This window comes from Colius striatus, chromosome 5 (assembly GCF_028858725.1).
Source record: "Colius striatus isolate bColStr4 chromosome 5, bColStr4.1.hap1, whole genome shotgun sequence".
Lineage (NCBI taxonomy): Eukaryota > Metazoa > Chordata > Aves > Coliiformes > Coliidae > Colius > Colius striatus.
In genome coordinates this window covers 45,601,274-45,615,721 of record NC_084763.1, presented here as the reverse complement: position 1 = coordinate 45,615,721, position 14,448 = coordinate 45,601,274, and the positions used below count along the sequence as shown (strand labels likewise).

At 39.5% G+C, this 14,448-nt stretch overlaps 1 protein-coding gene across 3 annotated transcripts in view; it reads left to right on the top strand.

Annotated features, from left to right (window-relative positions):
* Positions 1-2,649: 2,649 nt before the first annotated feature.
* The window catches only part of PITRM1 (pitrilysin metallopeptidase 1), a 29,638-nt gene continuing 17,839 nt past the window's right edge, over positions 2,650-14,448 (top strand). For 2 of the 3 annotated variants that reach the window (XR_009818819.1, XM_061997285.1), the window contains exons 1-12: positions 2,650-2,757; positions 3,173-3,275; positions 4,110-4,216; positions 5,186-5,337; positions 5,774-5,888; positions 5,984-6,080; positions 6,491-6,651; positions 7,648-7,774; positions 8,455-8,543; positions 9,109-9,237; positions 11,015-11,128; positions 11,565-11,661. Coding sequence is in view for 2 of the 3 variants with exons in the window: in XM_061997285.1 (XP_061853269.1) it covers positions 2,711-2,757; positions 3,173-3,275; positions 4,110-4,216; positions 5,186-5,337; positions 5,774-5,888; positions 5,984-6,080; positions 6,491-6,651; positions 7,648-7,774; positions 8,455-8,543; positions 9,109-9,237; positions 11,015-11,128; positions 11,565-11,661 (1,338 nt within the window). In the remaining variant the exon portion in view is untranslated. Of the gene's footprint in view, positions 2,758-2,922; positions 2,994-3,172; positions 3,276-4,109; positions 4,217-5,185; positions 5,338-5,773; positions 5,889-5,983; positions 6,081-6,490; positions 6,652-7,647; positions 7,775-8,454; positions 8,544-9,108; positions 9,238-11,014; positions 11,129-11,564; positions 11,662-14,448 lie in introns of those variants that run through there. The other variant, XM_061997286.1, reaches the window with a different exon arrangement.

The following is a 14,448-nucleotide window of genomic DNA, read 5'->3' as shown; positions in this document are numbered from 1 at the left end:
CAGCCTGTGCCAGGGCTCCCTCACCCTCACAAGGGAGAAGTTTCTCCTGATGTTCAAATGGAACTTCCTGTGTTCCAGCTTGTGCCCATCACCATTTGTCCTGTCTACAGAAAAAAGACTCATTCCATCCTCTTGAAACCTACCTTTTATGTATTTACAACTGTTAATAAGATCTCCCCTCAGCCTTCTCCAAGCTAAACAGCCCCAGGTCTTGTAGCCTTGCCTCATAGGAGAGATGTAATTTTCTGAATTATCTTTTTATTAAGATGCAAAAGTCATGTGTGACTGTGCATTCACAAAAAATATAATGTGCTACTCTTACATTACCAGTGCAGCAGTAACCTTACACAGCAAGAAAATGAAGAAAAAATAGTGTAGCATGTCACCGTCCATTCCATTTCCCAGAAAAGGTCTGATGTACAAAATACAGCAAAGACAATGGCAGGAAAAAGAAAAAATATCTTTTTAAAGTTGTCTAAGGGGCAGTAAGAAAGACTTCCATTTTGTGATTACATTTAAGTTTAGGAATGATGTTTGATGTATTTTGAAGCTCTGCCCACTCAGCCTGGTTAGGTTTGTGAAAGGTTGCCTGTCAAATGCTATGTCAGTGATATGAAAACAGACAGCCAGTAAATCATCCTTCCAATATAAACATCAACTAAAAATAAATAAATGTCTGCAGCAGAATGCCAGTCTGATGTTCCATTAAGACAAATGTTATAAACCATGAAGCAAACTAAATATTGATGACAAGAAATCTGTAAAAAGAGGCAGCAGCTTCTAGTCAAATTAGGAAACTCTTAGTAAAGCTGAGGAATTGAACAAACTGAAAAAACAGTATAGTCTTTTAACATAAGAAATGTTACAAGTTAACCTTGTTGTGACTAATAACAAACCTTAACTACACGAAATAATCAGAAATATTTGACTACTGAACCATGTAGTGTAAACTTTCGGTTCTATGTGAGTGTCAGAAGCACTTCTCTTCATCTATTTATTCTTTTGGGAACACTGTTCCTTATACGTTTATCTCATTGTTTGTTTTTTGCTTGAAAAAATGTAGCAGTTCAGAACTGGTCCTTCATGGTGTTAAAACCTCTCCATTTCTGGAAGTATATCCTGAAAAGAAACATATGCTGGAAGTGGCTACTATCAAAGTAGTGTGACTTTAATCTGAAACAAATATAGAAAAAAAGGACAAAAACCAAAAGAGGTGAAAGAGTAGAAAGCAAGAAGGAAATCAAGTATAATGAAAATAAGGAGCAAATAAATTGCATTCACTAGTGCACTGTGTCTAAGCTTTACATGGAAGTTACTGGATCTCTTCACTAACCTTGAAAGAGAATGAGATATGCAATTAAGACAGATGACAGATTATATAGGTTAATGCACAACATCCAGACTTTAACAACTGCAAGTTATTGGCTTTTTTTATTTAATTTAAAAATTAATGAAATGGGAAAACTACATGGAAAGCACAAATGAGAAAAACAGAGGAAATGAACAGCACTGGAGCATTCAGGAGCAGCTAGCAGGGAGATGGAGGATGTGCTTTAGGGCAGTGCAAGGGCAGGGAGGGCAGAAGGGCAGCTGGAGGGCTGAGTCACCCAGGATGACAAAATCCCTAACGTGATTGATCACAGGCAGCAGTGGCAGGCAGACAACTCCATGCCAGACAGAGAAGGAAGTGGTTAGAGATGGTAGAGACAAAAATTACCAGGATACTTTAAATTCCTTTTTTTTCAGTTAGCAAAACTGACAGAGAACTGAAGACAAGCAGAGTAGGATGTGCGAAGCACCTGTTGCTCACTCTGGTTTTGTTCAAAATCCCATGTAGCCTCCTCTTTTGGCATCAGGCCTCATGTCTAGATCAATACTTGGGCTCTTATGTTCAGGAATGAGGGGCTGGTAATTTGCTGACTGTACCTCACAGATGCTGGCCTTCTGGGAAACCTCACAAATTAACCAATGTAAAATCAACTCTCAAGTTACTATCTAAAAATCATATCAGTCTGCGAAATGTAAGGAATAAAAGCCTAGGCATAGCTAGTGCTTTCCTGTTGGGTGTAATGACATTCTGTGAGTCTTCACTGAGGTCTTTGGTACGTCAGGGACTGGGAGAAGCACATCTGTGTATCCAATAGCTTATCTAAACCGTGCGGTCCCTGAGTAAAAGGCCTTGTGCAGCAGATAAAGGTTCTGCACGCACACACACAATTACAGGATTAAAACTTGACTTATTTTTCCGCTTCTTTTACTTTGCTCATGCTTCTCACAAAATCTCGGTATAAAAACGTTATGATGTACTGGCAAGACATAGGCAAGGAGAGACGCAGCCTTTGAAACACATTCATTTCCGGTGTTGTGGGGTTTTCTTAATGCAAAAAAGTAAACAACAGGCTCTGCTCAGAGGTCAGTCCCTTGACGACCAACACTGCCTTTGACTTCCCTGAGAACTTCCTGAACGAGTATCAAGAGACACTCGTTCAGCCCTCTCCTCACAAGGCTGCAGCTGGTTGGTGTCTACCCCCCTCTCGCCGCGCTGTCCCGTCCCGCTTTGGGGCCCGCCCCCTGCTCGCTGCCCGCCTCGGCCCCGGCAGCCGCCGCAGCGCTGCGGGCGGAGCCTCCCGCCGCCGCCAATGCGGGCGGGGCCCGCGGCGCCTGCGCTGGCTCGGGCGTGCGGCCCGTTCCGCTGTCGAGGTGCTGAGCCATGTGGAACCGCTACCGAGCGGCCGGGAGGCTGTTGAGCTGCGGCCGGTGAGGACGGGGAGAGGGCTGGCAGGGGTCCTGGCCGATCCTCACCCCGCTTTGCCAGGTCTCGGCTCCTCAGCCGGCGCTCCGCGGGGAAGGCGGCCCGACCCTCCGCTGCCCAGGCCCCGCCGCGGGCCTGGACGGGCTCCGAGCTGAAGCCGGCTCCTTCGCGCCGCGCTGAAGGGCGCGAGGCGTCGTGCCGTGTCCCTGGCAGGGCTCAGAGGGACCCGTGCGGGCAGGCGGTGAGGCGCGGCTGCCGGAGGGCATCTCCGAGCTGCAGCCCGGCGCGACCGCGGCGCTGGGCGGGCGGGTGCTCCTCATCTCCCCGCCGCCCCTCGGCGCCGCCTGAGGGACGGCGTCTCGTTCGCTGTTACAGCACTACCGCAAGATGGGTTCGTTTTAAGGGGAAGTTTTGTTTCAGGTCTTTGAATCGGAAGTCATGGAGGTGGAAGAGCGTTTCCGCCAGTGAGAGAGCACTGCAGTACCGGGTAGGCGAGCAGATCCATGGGTTCACTGTGAAGCAGGTGAGCATCGCCTTTCGTTACGCTGCTTTCGCTGCCTTTGTATAGATACATTTTCCCTTGGCAAGCGCCTCAGGGAGGCTAGGAGTTTGTACACTAAATATTTTTATGGATGCTTTATGTGGTCAGTGAAAAAACTGTAGTTACTTGCAGTTATCTCTCTGCAGCCAAATTCTTTAGGTAACTTTAACACATGTTTCTGTAGGGCGATAACTCTTCCAAAGTAATTAACATACCCCGGGATTTATGTGCCTGTCTGCTACAGATGTTGAACATTAAGTTTAGATTTTAAAAGTTCTGAGAGATAACAGAACTCCACTGTGAGCTGTTTAATGAAATACATTCAAGTAATATTGTATCTCCTAAGCTGCTTTTAATACCTATTTTACGAACCTGCAATGGAAATAATATGTTGAATTTATTTTCAATTTAGAAAAAAAAAGCAGAAGCAGAGAGTCACTTGCAAAAAGTGATTGCTGGTGACAGAGCTAGTGGTAGAACTGGGTTTCTTGATTTTTCTTTTGCAGCCCTAACTACTCTTATATTCATACAAACCTTTTCTTTGTATTTCTGATCAAATTGTTCTGGCCTTAATAGCCATACCAGAAGAGTAAAGCTCATTGGTTTTAGTGGTTTTTAATTTTTATTTATTTATTTATTTTCAATTTGCATTCTTTTTTTTCCCCCCACAAACTATAGCGACAACAAAAAATTATTTAATTCTGTATCTGGTAGTGTTATAAACAGGTTCAACAATTTGATCATTGCTGTATCATCCATGATTTATTTGACCTAGTTGCTGTCACACTAGAATACAGATGTTTTCTTTCAATGCAGGTAACAGCTGTTCCTGAGCTGTTTCTGACTGCAGTGAAGCTTAGTCATGACGGTACAGGAGCCAGGTATTTACATGTGGCCCGGGAAGATTCTAATAATCTGTTCAGGTAAAACATTAATATATGTATAGCATGTCCTATGTCTGTGTCAGCTTGTGGTTTATAACTGGTAATCCAGCTTCAAAACTGGATTTTCCTATGATAGCAAAGAGGATAGTACTTCCTTTGTGGACCTTCGTTACAGTTTTTCAGGTTGGAAAAGGTGCCATGGGATGTATTGTTCTGTCTGTTGCTCAAAAAAGGGTCAGCAATTAATTCAAGTGTCATTCCTCAGACATTTTTCCAAGTGGGCCTTGAAAACTTCCAAAGACAGATTACACAACCTTTCTGGACAATCTGTTCCCAGTGTTTGACTGTCTGTTCAATGAGGTGTTTTTTTTGTTTAATATCATGTTGGAACCTCCCTTCCTTCAATTTAGGAATGATGTCTCATGTCCTTCCATTGTGCATATCTATGCAAAGAACCTCTCTTCATCATAACCTCGGTGTAGGTATTGGAAGACAGCTGTTGAGCCCCCTGATGCCTTTCCTTCTCTGTGCTAAGTGAGCCCAGTTCCTCTCTCCCTGTAGGGCATGACTCCATCCATCTTTATGTCTCTCCACTAAACTACTTCAAATTTATGGTCATCTCTTCTGTACTGATAAGCCAAAACCTGGACTTTCCAATAAATTGCGTTATTATTTGGAAGTTGTAAATCGTCTCTTTGTTCCATAACCTTTGATGAAGTTTTTTTTCCTGAGCCTTTTGTTTAAAGAAAGAGTAAATGTGTTTAGTTGTGTGCTAAGAACTTCTGTAACACCTCCCGAAGTGCAGAGGTTGTGCACCTTCTAGAAGAGGTGGCTGAGAACTCAGCTCAAGAGTCTTTCCTAAGAAGTTGATAATTCTGCATCCCACTGTAGGCAGTGTTAGTTACTAGATAGTGATAATGTTCTCACAAGTCTCAGCTGCAGATGGAAGGTGAGTGGACTTCTCCTCACAAATAACTACATTCCTCTACATTCCTCTCTGTCTTGCAGTGTACAGTTCCGAACCACTCCGATGGACAGCACCGGGGTCCCACATATCCTTGAGCACACTGTGTTATGTGGCTCTCAGAAATATCCTTGCAGAGATCCGTTCTTTAAAATGTTAAACAGGTCTCTGTCCACTTTCATGAATGCATTCACAGGTGAGCCCAAAGTAAATAATAGCACTCAAAATGTATGAGATCTTAATTGCAGTAGAACTGTCCCTTAGCTCCTCTAATTTCCCTTTGGAGAGCCGTTATTATTAAGTGCAAATGTTGCAAGTGAGATATTAAAAAACTAACAAGGTAAGGCAACAAAATAGATCTTGTTCATTTGGCAGTTCCAATAGAAATCCCAAGAGAACTGGATGTATGTATTAAAACCCAATATATTTAATTGTTTTTATAAATGTGGCAAAACCAAAAGTTTTTGTGGTAAAATAATTGCATTGTTAAATTTCTGTGTATTCCTCGGGAAAAATAAGTATCATTTAGTAATTTTCTTCTCTTCAATCTCTTTATAAATAACTGGGAATGAGGGCAAAATGCATCTCTGACCTTCTGAAGTTCTGATCTTTTTACTTGTATTTATATGCAGCTAGTGATTACACGCTGTATCCTTTTTCCACACAAAATCCCAAGGATTTTCAGAATCTCCTGTCAGTGTACTTGGATGCAGCTTTCTTTCCATGTTTACGGCAACTAGATTTCTGGTAAGATGTGGGCAGCCTGAGATGTGTGCAAACCTTAAACTAAAAAAAGAAAAAAACTCAAACTCCTAACACTTCCTCTTAATAATTTTTTTCAGGCAAGAAGGTTGGAGGCTGGAACATGAGAACCCAACTGATCCTCAGACACCTCTAGTCTTCAAAGGAGTTGTTTTTAATGAAATGAAAGGGGCATTTGTAAGTTTTGTGAATTTTCAAGATCTTTTTCATGGTGAAGTGGCTTAAGCTGAGGATTATTGGTGGCATTGGATCATCAGAGATTTCCATTCCTCCTCTGTGAAATTTAGGTCCTCAGTAACATCAAAAATATGTTATGTGATTATTCTTAAAGGTAACCTGTCAATAGTTCATTTACATGTAAAAGAACCTCTTGTTAATGCTTTTTAATAATTAATTTACATTGTAGGATTTTCTTTTAAGTTGACATGATAATGTAGCTAGTTTTATTAAGGTACATTGGGTACAGAACAAAATGCTTATGTGAAGCATTCTTGTGTAAGTTAGAGCTTTAAGATCTTTATTGACACCTTTTATTTTCAAAATGTGTTTTGATGACTTTTACTGAAATGTGACATTTTCCTTTTAAGACAGATAATGAGAGGATATTTGCACAGCACCTGCAGAATAAAATCCTTCCTGATCACACATATGGTGTAGTATCTGGTGGAGATCCATTATGTATTCCTGATCTTACATGGGAGCAGCTTAAACAGTTCCATGCCACACATTATCATCCAAGCAATTCCAGGTATCTGAAGTTTGTGACTAATTTTATAGTTTATATAGTGTGTTAGCACTCTGTTCAAATTTTTGTGAGGGGAAAACCAGTAATACAGCCTTTCCACTCACTAGCAATTTAGATAACCCATGCCCTACAGCAGTTAGGACAGCGTTGAAGCAAGGAATTTGCTCTAGGAAGAGCAGAGCACGGTGAATTGGAGACAGGAAAGAGAGATGGATGGTCTTCTGTAGTGCATCATCCTGCTTGATTAAGAGGATTTGTTTTGAGGATTTTTTGATTACAGACGTTTCACCTGGAACTTGTATAGGGCTGGAGGAAAATGGAACATGCTAATAAGTATTTGATGATAGTGTTAGGGAGTTATGGTACAAGTAGCATAAATGAGTCTATGGGTTCCTATTCTTGAAGTCTCTTCTTGAAGTCAGTACAGATTAAGTTAGAAATGAAGTAAGAAGTTAGAAATTACCCTATTTCATCTGTTTAATTTGCTCCTGAGTTGTGTATTACTGTATCAGGTTCTAAATAATGGATATTTACCTGAGATACACCTCATGTTCATATTTAACTCAGTGTAAGTCAGCAGTGTTTCTTGTAGGTATAGGAGTGTGCTTGGTAGACTGACCTGCAGAACCTGGTCACGTCTTATGGATCAGTTGAGACATTATATATGAGGACCATAAGAATTTTCAGGAACTTCAGAGCACTGGGATTCTGAATTCAGTTACTAATCTTGCTTCTTGGAACACTGTATTTTGCTGCAACTATACAAATTATAGCTTTTTGTGGCCTGAAACATAAAACAAAAGCTGAAAAATGTGAAATTTTACCAGGAGATCTGTGAGTTTCGTGTGTGTGGCAAACTGGAGCCTTAGAAAGTATTTTCCATTGTAAGTGAAACTGAATCAGTGGAAAACACATGAAATTCAGAATATAATAAAAGCTCTTACTGTAAATTTCATGTAAAATCTGATGCTTAATCCTAATCTTTCGTTTGAAATGCAGGTTTTTCACTTATGGTAATTTTCCACTGGAGCAACATTTGAAACAAATACATGAGGAAGCATTGATAAAATTCAAAAGGATTGAATCAAATACTGACATCCCAAAACAGAAACTCTGGGAAAAGCCTGTAAGTAGATCCAGTATTGGAATGACAGAAACTGAACAGCAGGTTAATGTTTTAGCCCAGCCTGCTGGAGTTTTTCTTTAGGAGTATATTTGTGTATAAATCAGCTGGAATGTTATTTTTTGTTACAGTGGGGAAAAACTAAATTACTTTTGAGTTTCATTGATGGAGTGATTACATGCAGTTATTGATTTTTATTTTTTTATTTCCAATTTTCATGTCCCTCAGTATTTGAGGCACTGAAGAATTTATTAACGGAAAGCATTTAGTGCTACTGAAAGAAATGTTGATACTTAGTGTCAGGAAATATGCCCTCCCATGGTACCTAACCTTCCAAACATCAACGTCAAAATTGTTTCCATTCTTTCCCTCCCTCCTCCCCCTTTTGCTAGCAGACTTGTCGGAAGTGTAAGCATTTCTTTCAAATGCAGCTCAGAGTGTTAGTTATGGCTAGGTTTTTTTTTTATCCTCTTTTCTATTCTTCACTTGTAAAAACTGAAATACAACTCGTATTTTTCAGTATACTCTGTTTGTGTATTTACTCATGTGTATTGAACTTACTCTTGAATATCTGTAAAATTATTTGAAATCTTTGGAAGGAAGAAGCTATGAAGATGTATGCAGTCATTTTTGATTTGTAACTGAGTTTTATCTGCAATTAAATATTATTTCTTGCTTTACAGAGAGAACACAGTGTAACATGTGGCTTAGACTCCTTCGCTGCTGACCCTTCCAAGCAGACAACCATCAGCGTCAGCTACTTGTTGACTGAGTAAGTATATCAAGATGAAATCCTGAATCAAAGGCTTATTTTAGAACTTGAAGCAAGGTACAGGCATATTTCATGTCCCCCAGTCCCTTCTCAGAAGTGTCATCTTTAAGATAAATAATGCTATGAGAAGGCTAGACAAATGCTGCTGTGGTAAATGAAGATTTTGTTATTAAGCAGAATTTTTCCTGTAGGTTTCTTTAGCAGATAGACATAAAGAAAATCTGTTGTTATCTTACAAATATGTTTAGTGGATTAGACTTGTGGGAACACTGGATACACCTGTCTTTCAGTTTCCTGCCATGTGCAAGCTTTACTGTACAACCCTACTACTAATTTTACCTGCCCTTGCAGCCTAATTTAACTTGTTCTACCACCAGTTATAACAAGTGAAAGATGCAGAACTTAGTTTCCTAGGGTTTGATGATGTGTTCATAACTGACAATTATTTCTCCCATGCTCCCTCTACATTGTTTTGTACAAGTAATTCTTCTGAAATGAATTCTGTCATGCTGGGGGTCACACATTCATAGCTTGATGGTTTTAAGAACTATTGATTTTTCTTCAGTATTACAGACACTTTTGAAACGTTCACACTAAGCCTTCTGTCTTCACTGTTGGTTGATGGGCCAAATTCTCCATTTTACAAAGCCTTAATTGAGTCTGGTGTTGGTACAGATTTTTCTCCCGATGTTGGGTAAGTGTTGCAATTCACTGTAACCAGTATTAGGAAAGTTACAGACCACTATCAAATAGGAATAAAGTTTCTCTCATACAAGCAACCTACACCATAATAATAATCATATTCTAGTGATTGAATTATAAAGTATTCTCAAGTGTTATTTTTGACTCGTCAGAATAATTCAATGGAAGCTTTGTTAATTTAAACAGAGTCATACTGTTTAAAGCTTATGAATAAGAAAAATAGGGAGATAAAACCATAATACATCTTCAGTGCAGTAAATTACTTGAGTGTTCATCTTGTCCATTTAGTATTAATCAGAAGAATTTGTTAGCTGTTTTCTGTGCTGTGTTATGCTTGCCTTTTTGAATTCTGTGATTTAGTATTAGGTAGGTTTGGTGCAAATGTGCTTTTGTACAATTAGGTGCTGCTAACTTACCATCATTTCAGTACAAAAAAGTATTTGTGCCAGTGTTCACTTACTCAAACTATATTCAAACTGTAGCTCTTGTAGCCAGCCTTCAGAGCTCATTCTGCACTGCAGACTAAGGGTAGGTGGATTGTCTACACTTAGCTACAGGCTCAGTTGCCTTTTTAGGTTACCTTTACTGTCAGCAGAAAGAAATACTTTCAGAGTATGACTCATCTAACTGATTTTTAGACTTGAGGATGACAAAAATCATGCCTATGTCTCCACTGGCTGTCTCAGATATTTCAGCGGGAAACGTTAATATACTCATCTAAGATTCTAATATCTGGGAGTATTCTGCCTGACTTGAACTGCCTCTATGTGAAATCATGGGCTTCCTGCAAGTCCTGTGTCATGCTTGCCAGTGCCATGCAGACATCTTAATGTTACAGAGCTTGGCAGTAGAATTCCGTCTTTAGACAGTGAAGTACAGATTCAGTTGTATGTTTTGCCAACTGAGCCTTTTCCAGGTGGACTATCATATTAATAGGGTGGTGAACAGTACAATGAGTTGGCTTTAATTTGCCTTAGGGACTGTGCTGATGACTCAATCTATGAGACTTAAGTTTGAATGCAGTGATAAACGTTCCAGAATTCAACACCTGAGTTTGCCATTGAATTCCTTTTTTTAAGAATGTTTCTTAGACGTGGAATAATGGATGTTTAGAGTTGATGAGCACCTGTTCCCTTTTTTTTTTTGTTGACTTTGGTTCAGACTGCTAGGTGTTCTGCACTTCTGCAAGTATCAATTTGTCTCTCTGAAGATGACTTCTTACAATTAACCTGGCCTGACAGCTTGGACAAAATTATCTTTAGTTTTGGTTTGTTTGTTTGTTTGTTTTCAGTACCATTGAAAATAATTGAAACAAACATTGAACACTTCACCTTCAGCACTTAGCTTAAATTTGTGCTTTTAAGGCAGTATTTGTAAACGTACCATTTGCACTCACCTCCTGAAGCAGAATGTGTTTGGCATTACAAGCAGCTAAACTTTTCACCTTACAAAAGGAGTCTTCTTTAACTGAAAATACTTAAGATGGATGGGAAGACAAAAAAAGACCAGTTTTTCTTCTGTAACTGTTTTTCTGATATCATATGCTGTATGTTTTCTTAATAGTGGTTACTACTACTGCTGAAATTGAACAAAAAAAGTCTTTTAAGTTCCATTCTTGCCTATTTGGTAATTATTTTCTTTCTACCTAGCTTTTAAAATCCTGTGTGTATGTGGAAATGACTGTTGTTTTTCCCCTTCTTCTGCCTTTGCTGACAGGTTTAATGCTAAAGTCCTGTACTTATCACTGAGTTGAGTATATTTTGTTCTAGGTTTAATGGCTCAACAAGAGAAGCTTATTTCAGTGTGGGTCTTCAGGGTATTGCTGAAAGAGACATTGATACTGTGAAACAGATAATTGCTAAAACAGTTGATGAAGTTATTGCGTGAGTAATGCTAAATTTTTGAGAATATTGTTAGTTCTTTCATCCAGTCTTTTACAAATATATATTAATAATATATTAATATATAAGCATGTAATAATACAGACTTAAATAAAATAACACTCCTTAAATATAGTTATATTAAAATAAATACACCTAAGATGCAGTAATATTGTTCAATGCTCTTAAAACCTTTATCTGCTGCTTCCTCTATTGTGGCATATTCATCAGAATAACCTTCAGGAGTTTAATGATATTAGTGCAATTTCACTAAATGACACAGCATGATAAGATTATTTCATATCAATTTTAATTCAGTGTGGAAGACATTATGTTGTAATGCTTCCTTTATTGATGTTATAATTCATTTTCATAACTTCACTTAAAGTGATTAGTGTTAATGGATCTGATTTCCTTTTCTTATCATCTCTTCCCAAAGGAAAGGATTTGAGGAAGATAGGATTGAAGCTTTGCTTCACAAAATTGAAATCCAACTGAAGCATCAGTCTACAAGTTTTGGACTTGCCCTGACATCTGTAAGTCTGTATGTGTGCTCATGTGTGATGGTTTTTTTAGGAATGGCTATATCTTTACAAAATCTGGAGTAATTTTGTAGGCTCTTAATATGAAAAACTTTTCACTTAAGTGCTTTTGCTTTTATCATCTTATGTACACCTTTCTTCTTTCTTTTCAGTAGCCTTCAAACTATTGCTGGCCTTCACACTGTATGACTTAGACAGTGAGCCTGTTGTCTTTGCCTGAATAGTATCTTTGCTTGCAGTAGCACTGATTGCTTCTGTCAGAGAGGCATACTGGCTCTTGGAATTGCATGTTTTAGTTGGATGCCTATATATTTTTTTTAAATCAAATAGGACTATATGTCTATGGAATTTAAGGTTGTACAGCTGTATTTTAATTTCAAGACTCACAAGTGAAAATGTACACCAATTCAATTCATGGCCTCAGGCTTTGATACCAAAGCCATATCAACATTTTGATATAAAGCTGTTATGGAAACCATGCTCCACAGCAAAATGGGGTGTCTTTGAGAAGTCTGCACATTGTCTTAAATTTGGGAATGAGTTAGCTGCAGTATTTGCAGTCAATTTAGAAGGCAGAGCCTTCTGCTGCCACTTGTTCTCCAGTATCCTGTTTTTTTTCCTGCTCTGCAGCAGTTTCATTTGCTTAGCAACTATTTTTGCTTTCTGTTGTCTCTCAAGTGTTGTGTCTTCTTCAGTGTTAAGAAGAGTTCATTTGTGTGGCATACAAAGTTAGGTGAAGAAGTAGAGCCCTGGATTAACATACAGCTTGTAAATGAGAGAGCACAACCAAGAGTTGTTTCTAAACAGATTGCCAGACAATGAAACAGACAAATTGTGGAGATTTAATTGCCTTTCATGTTTCATAGTAGGATCTGGCAGAATGTGCCTGACTCTGATAGTCAATACTTTCTAGCACATCTTAGGATTGTGTAATTCTGTCTGATGAAATATTTATGCATATACTTGATCTTTCAACATTTTTAAGACCTGAAGTTGATTCATTGTTAGGACTTAATCCTACAACATCTGCGGTATGATGTATTTGTTTAAAACATAGTACCATAGGTGAACTGGTGGCTGAGGAGTGAGTGTCCGAGAGTTTTAGTAAATGGGGTAACATCTGGCTTGTGGCCAGCCACTGTTGGTATTCTCCAGGGCTCAATTTTTAGGGACAGTTCTTGTCAGTGTTTTTATGAATGACCTGAACACAGGAGCTGAGTGCACACGAAGTATGTTTACTGATGATACTGAATTAGGAGGACTTGTTGATTCCCTGGAGGACAGAGAGACCTTACAGGGATATCTTGATAGATTGGATGTTGAACAATCACAAACTCTTTGAAATTCAACAAGGACAAATCTTCTGCATCTGGGACAGTGTAATCCTGCATGTACATATAGACTAGGGGACCAGACTGAAGTACATCCCTGCAGAAAGAGCCTAGAAACATTCAAGGTCAGGTTGGACAGGGCTCGAGGAATCTAATCTAGTTGAACATGGTCCTGGTTGTTACAGGGAGGCTGGACTAGGTGACTTCTAAAGGTCTCTTCCAACCCAGCCTATTCTAGAATTCTGTGACTAAAGGGACCTGTTTGGTTTTGTTGATGTTAAGTTCAGTATGAGTTACATAAAGGCCAAATGGACCAACCAGATCCTGGAGTGCACTGAGGAGAGTTTAGCTAACTGGTAGAAAGAGTGATTGTCCCACTACACTCAGCATTGGTGCAGCCTCACCTTGAGTACTCTGTGCAGTTTTCGGCTCCTCAGTGTAAGAAAAATACTACAACATATCCAAAGGAGGGCAGCAAAGGAGCCGGAATAAAGCTAAATTTCTTTACAGTAGCTTCTGAGGGGCTGCTTTGGATTTGTGCTGAAACCGGTGTTAACAACACACAGATGTTTTTGTTCACACAGTTTGTGTTCACACAGTGTCAAGGCCTTTTCTGCTCCTCTCTCGGCCTTGCTAGCGAGTAGACTGGGTGTTCTCAAGAAGCTGGGAGAGGACAGAGCCAGGACAGCTGTCCCCAGCTGACCCAAGAGATGTCCCAAATCATATGACATCACTCTCAGCATATAAAACTGGGGTAGGAGAATGAAGGGAGGATGTTCAGAATGATGGCATTTGCCTTCTTGAGTACCCATTAGGCATGATGCAGCCCTGCAACCCCCACACCTCAGGAAGCAGCGCATGAATTCTTTATTCTACTCGCATGCAGCTTTTGCTTTACCTGTTAAACTGTCTTTGTCTCAACATAGTTTTCTCACTTTTACCTTTCCAGTTATCCCCGCAGCATCCAGCATGCGAGCAGCTGTGTGGGTCTGAGCTGCTGGCCAAGGTTAAACCATGACTCCAAGCAGGTGATGGTGGCCCCAAGCTTGGCAGCACTCAAGAAGCATTTGGGCAACTCTTTTAGATAGGGATAGGCTTCTAGGTTGCTTACTGAGAATCAAGTTATAATGACCACACAGAAGCCCCAAATAAGGAGTGACTGCTTTTATTTCAAGAAAATTAACTCAGGTATATTCTAAAAGAACACTGTTCTTTAAGACACATTAGGGAATTTCCACAGAATAGATAATAATAGATATTACTCAAATAGTCTGGAGGGCTTGTGATTAGAGATGAGATAAGAGAAAGTGGTTCTGACAGTTCTGCCGCATTTATTTTGAGTATGCTTTTAAGGGCTTTTTCTTTCCTGTGCCTTGGGGTTGTTTTATTTTTCTTTGTTTCATTTTTTCCCTATTCACGCAGAGTAGAAATGGAGAAGGTTTTGGTATCT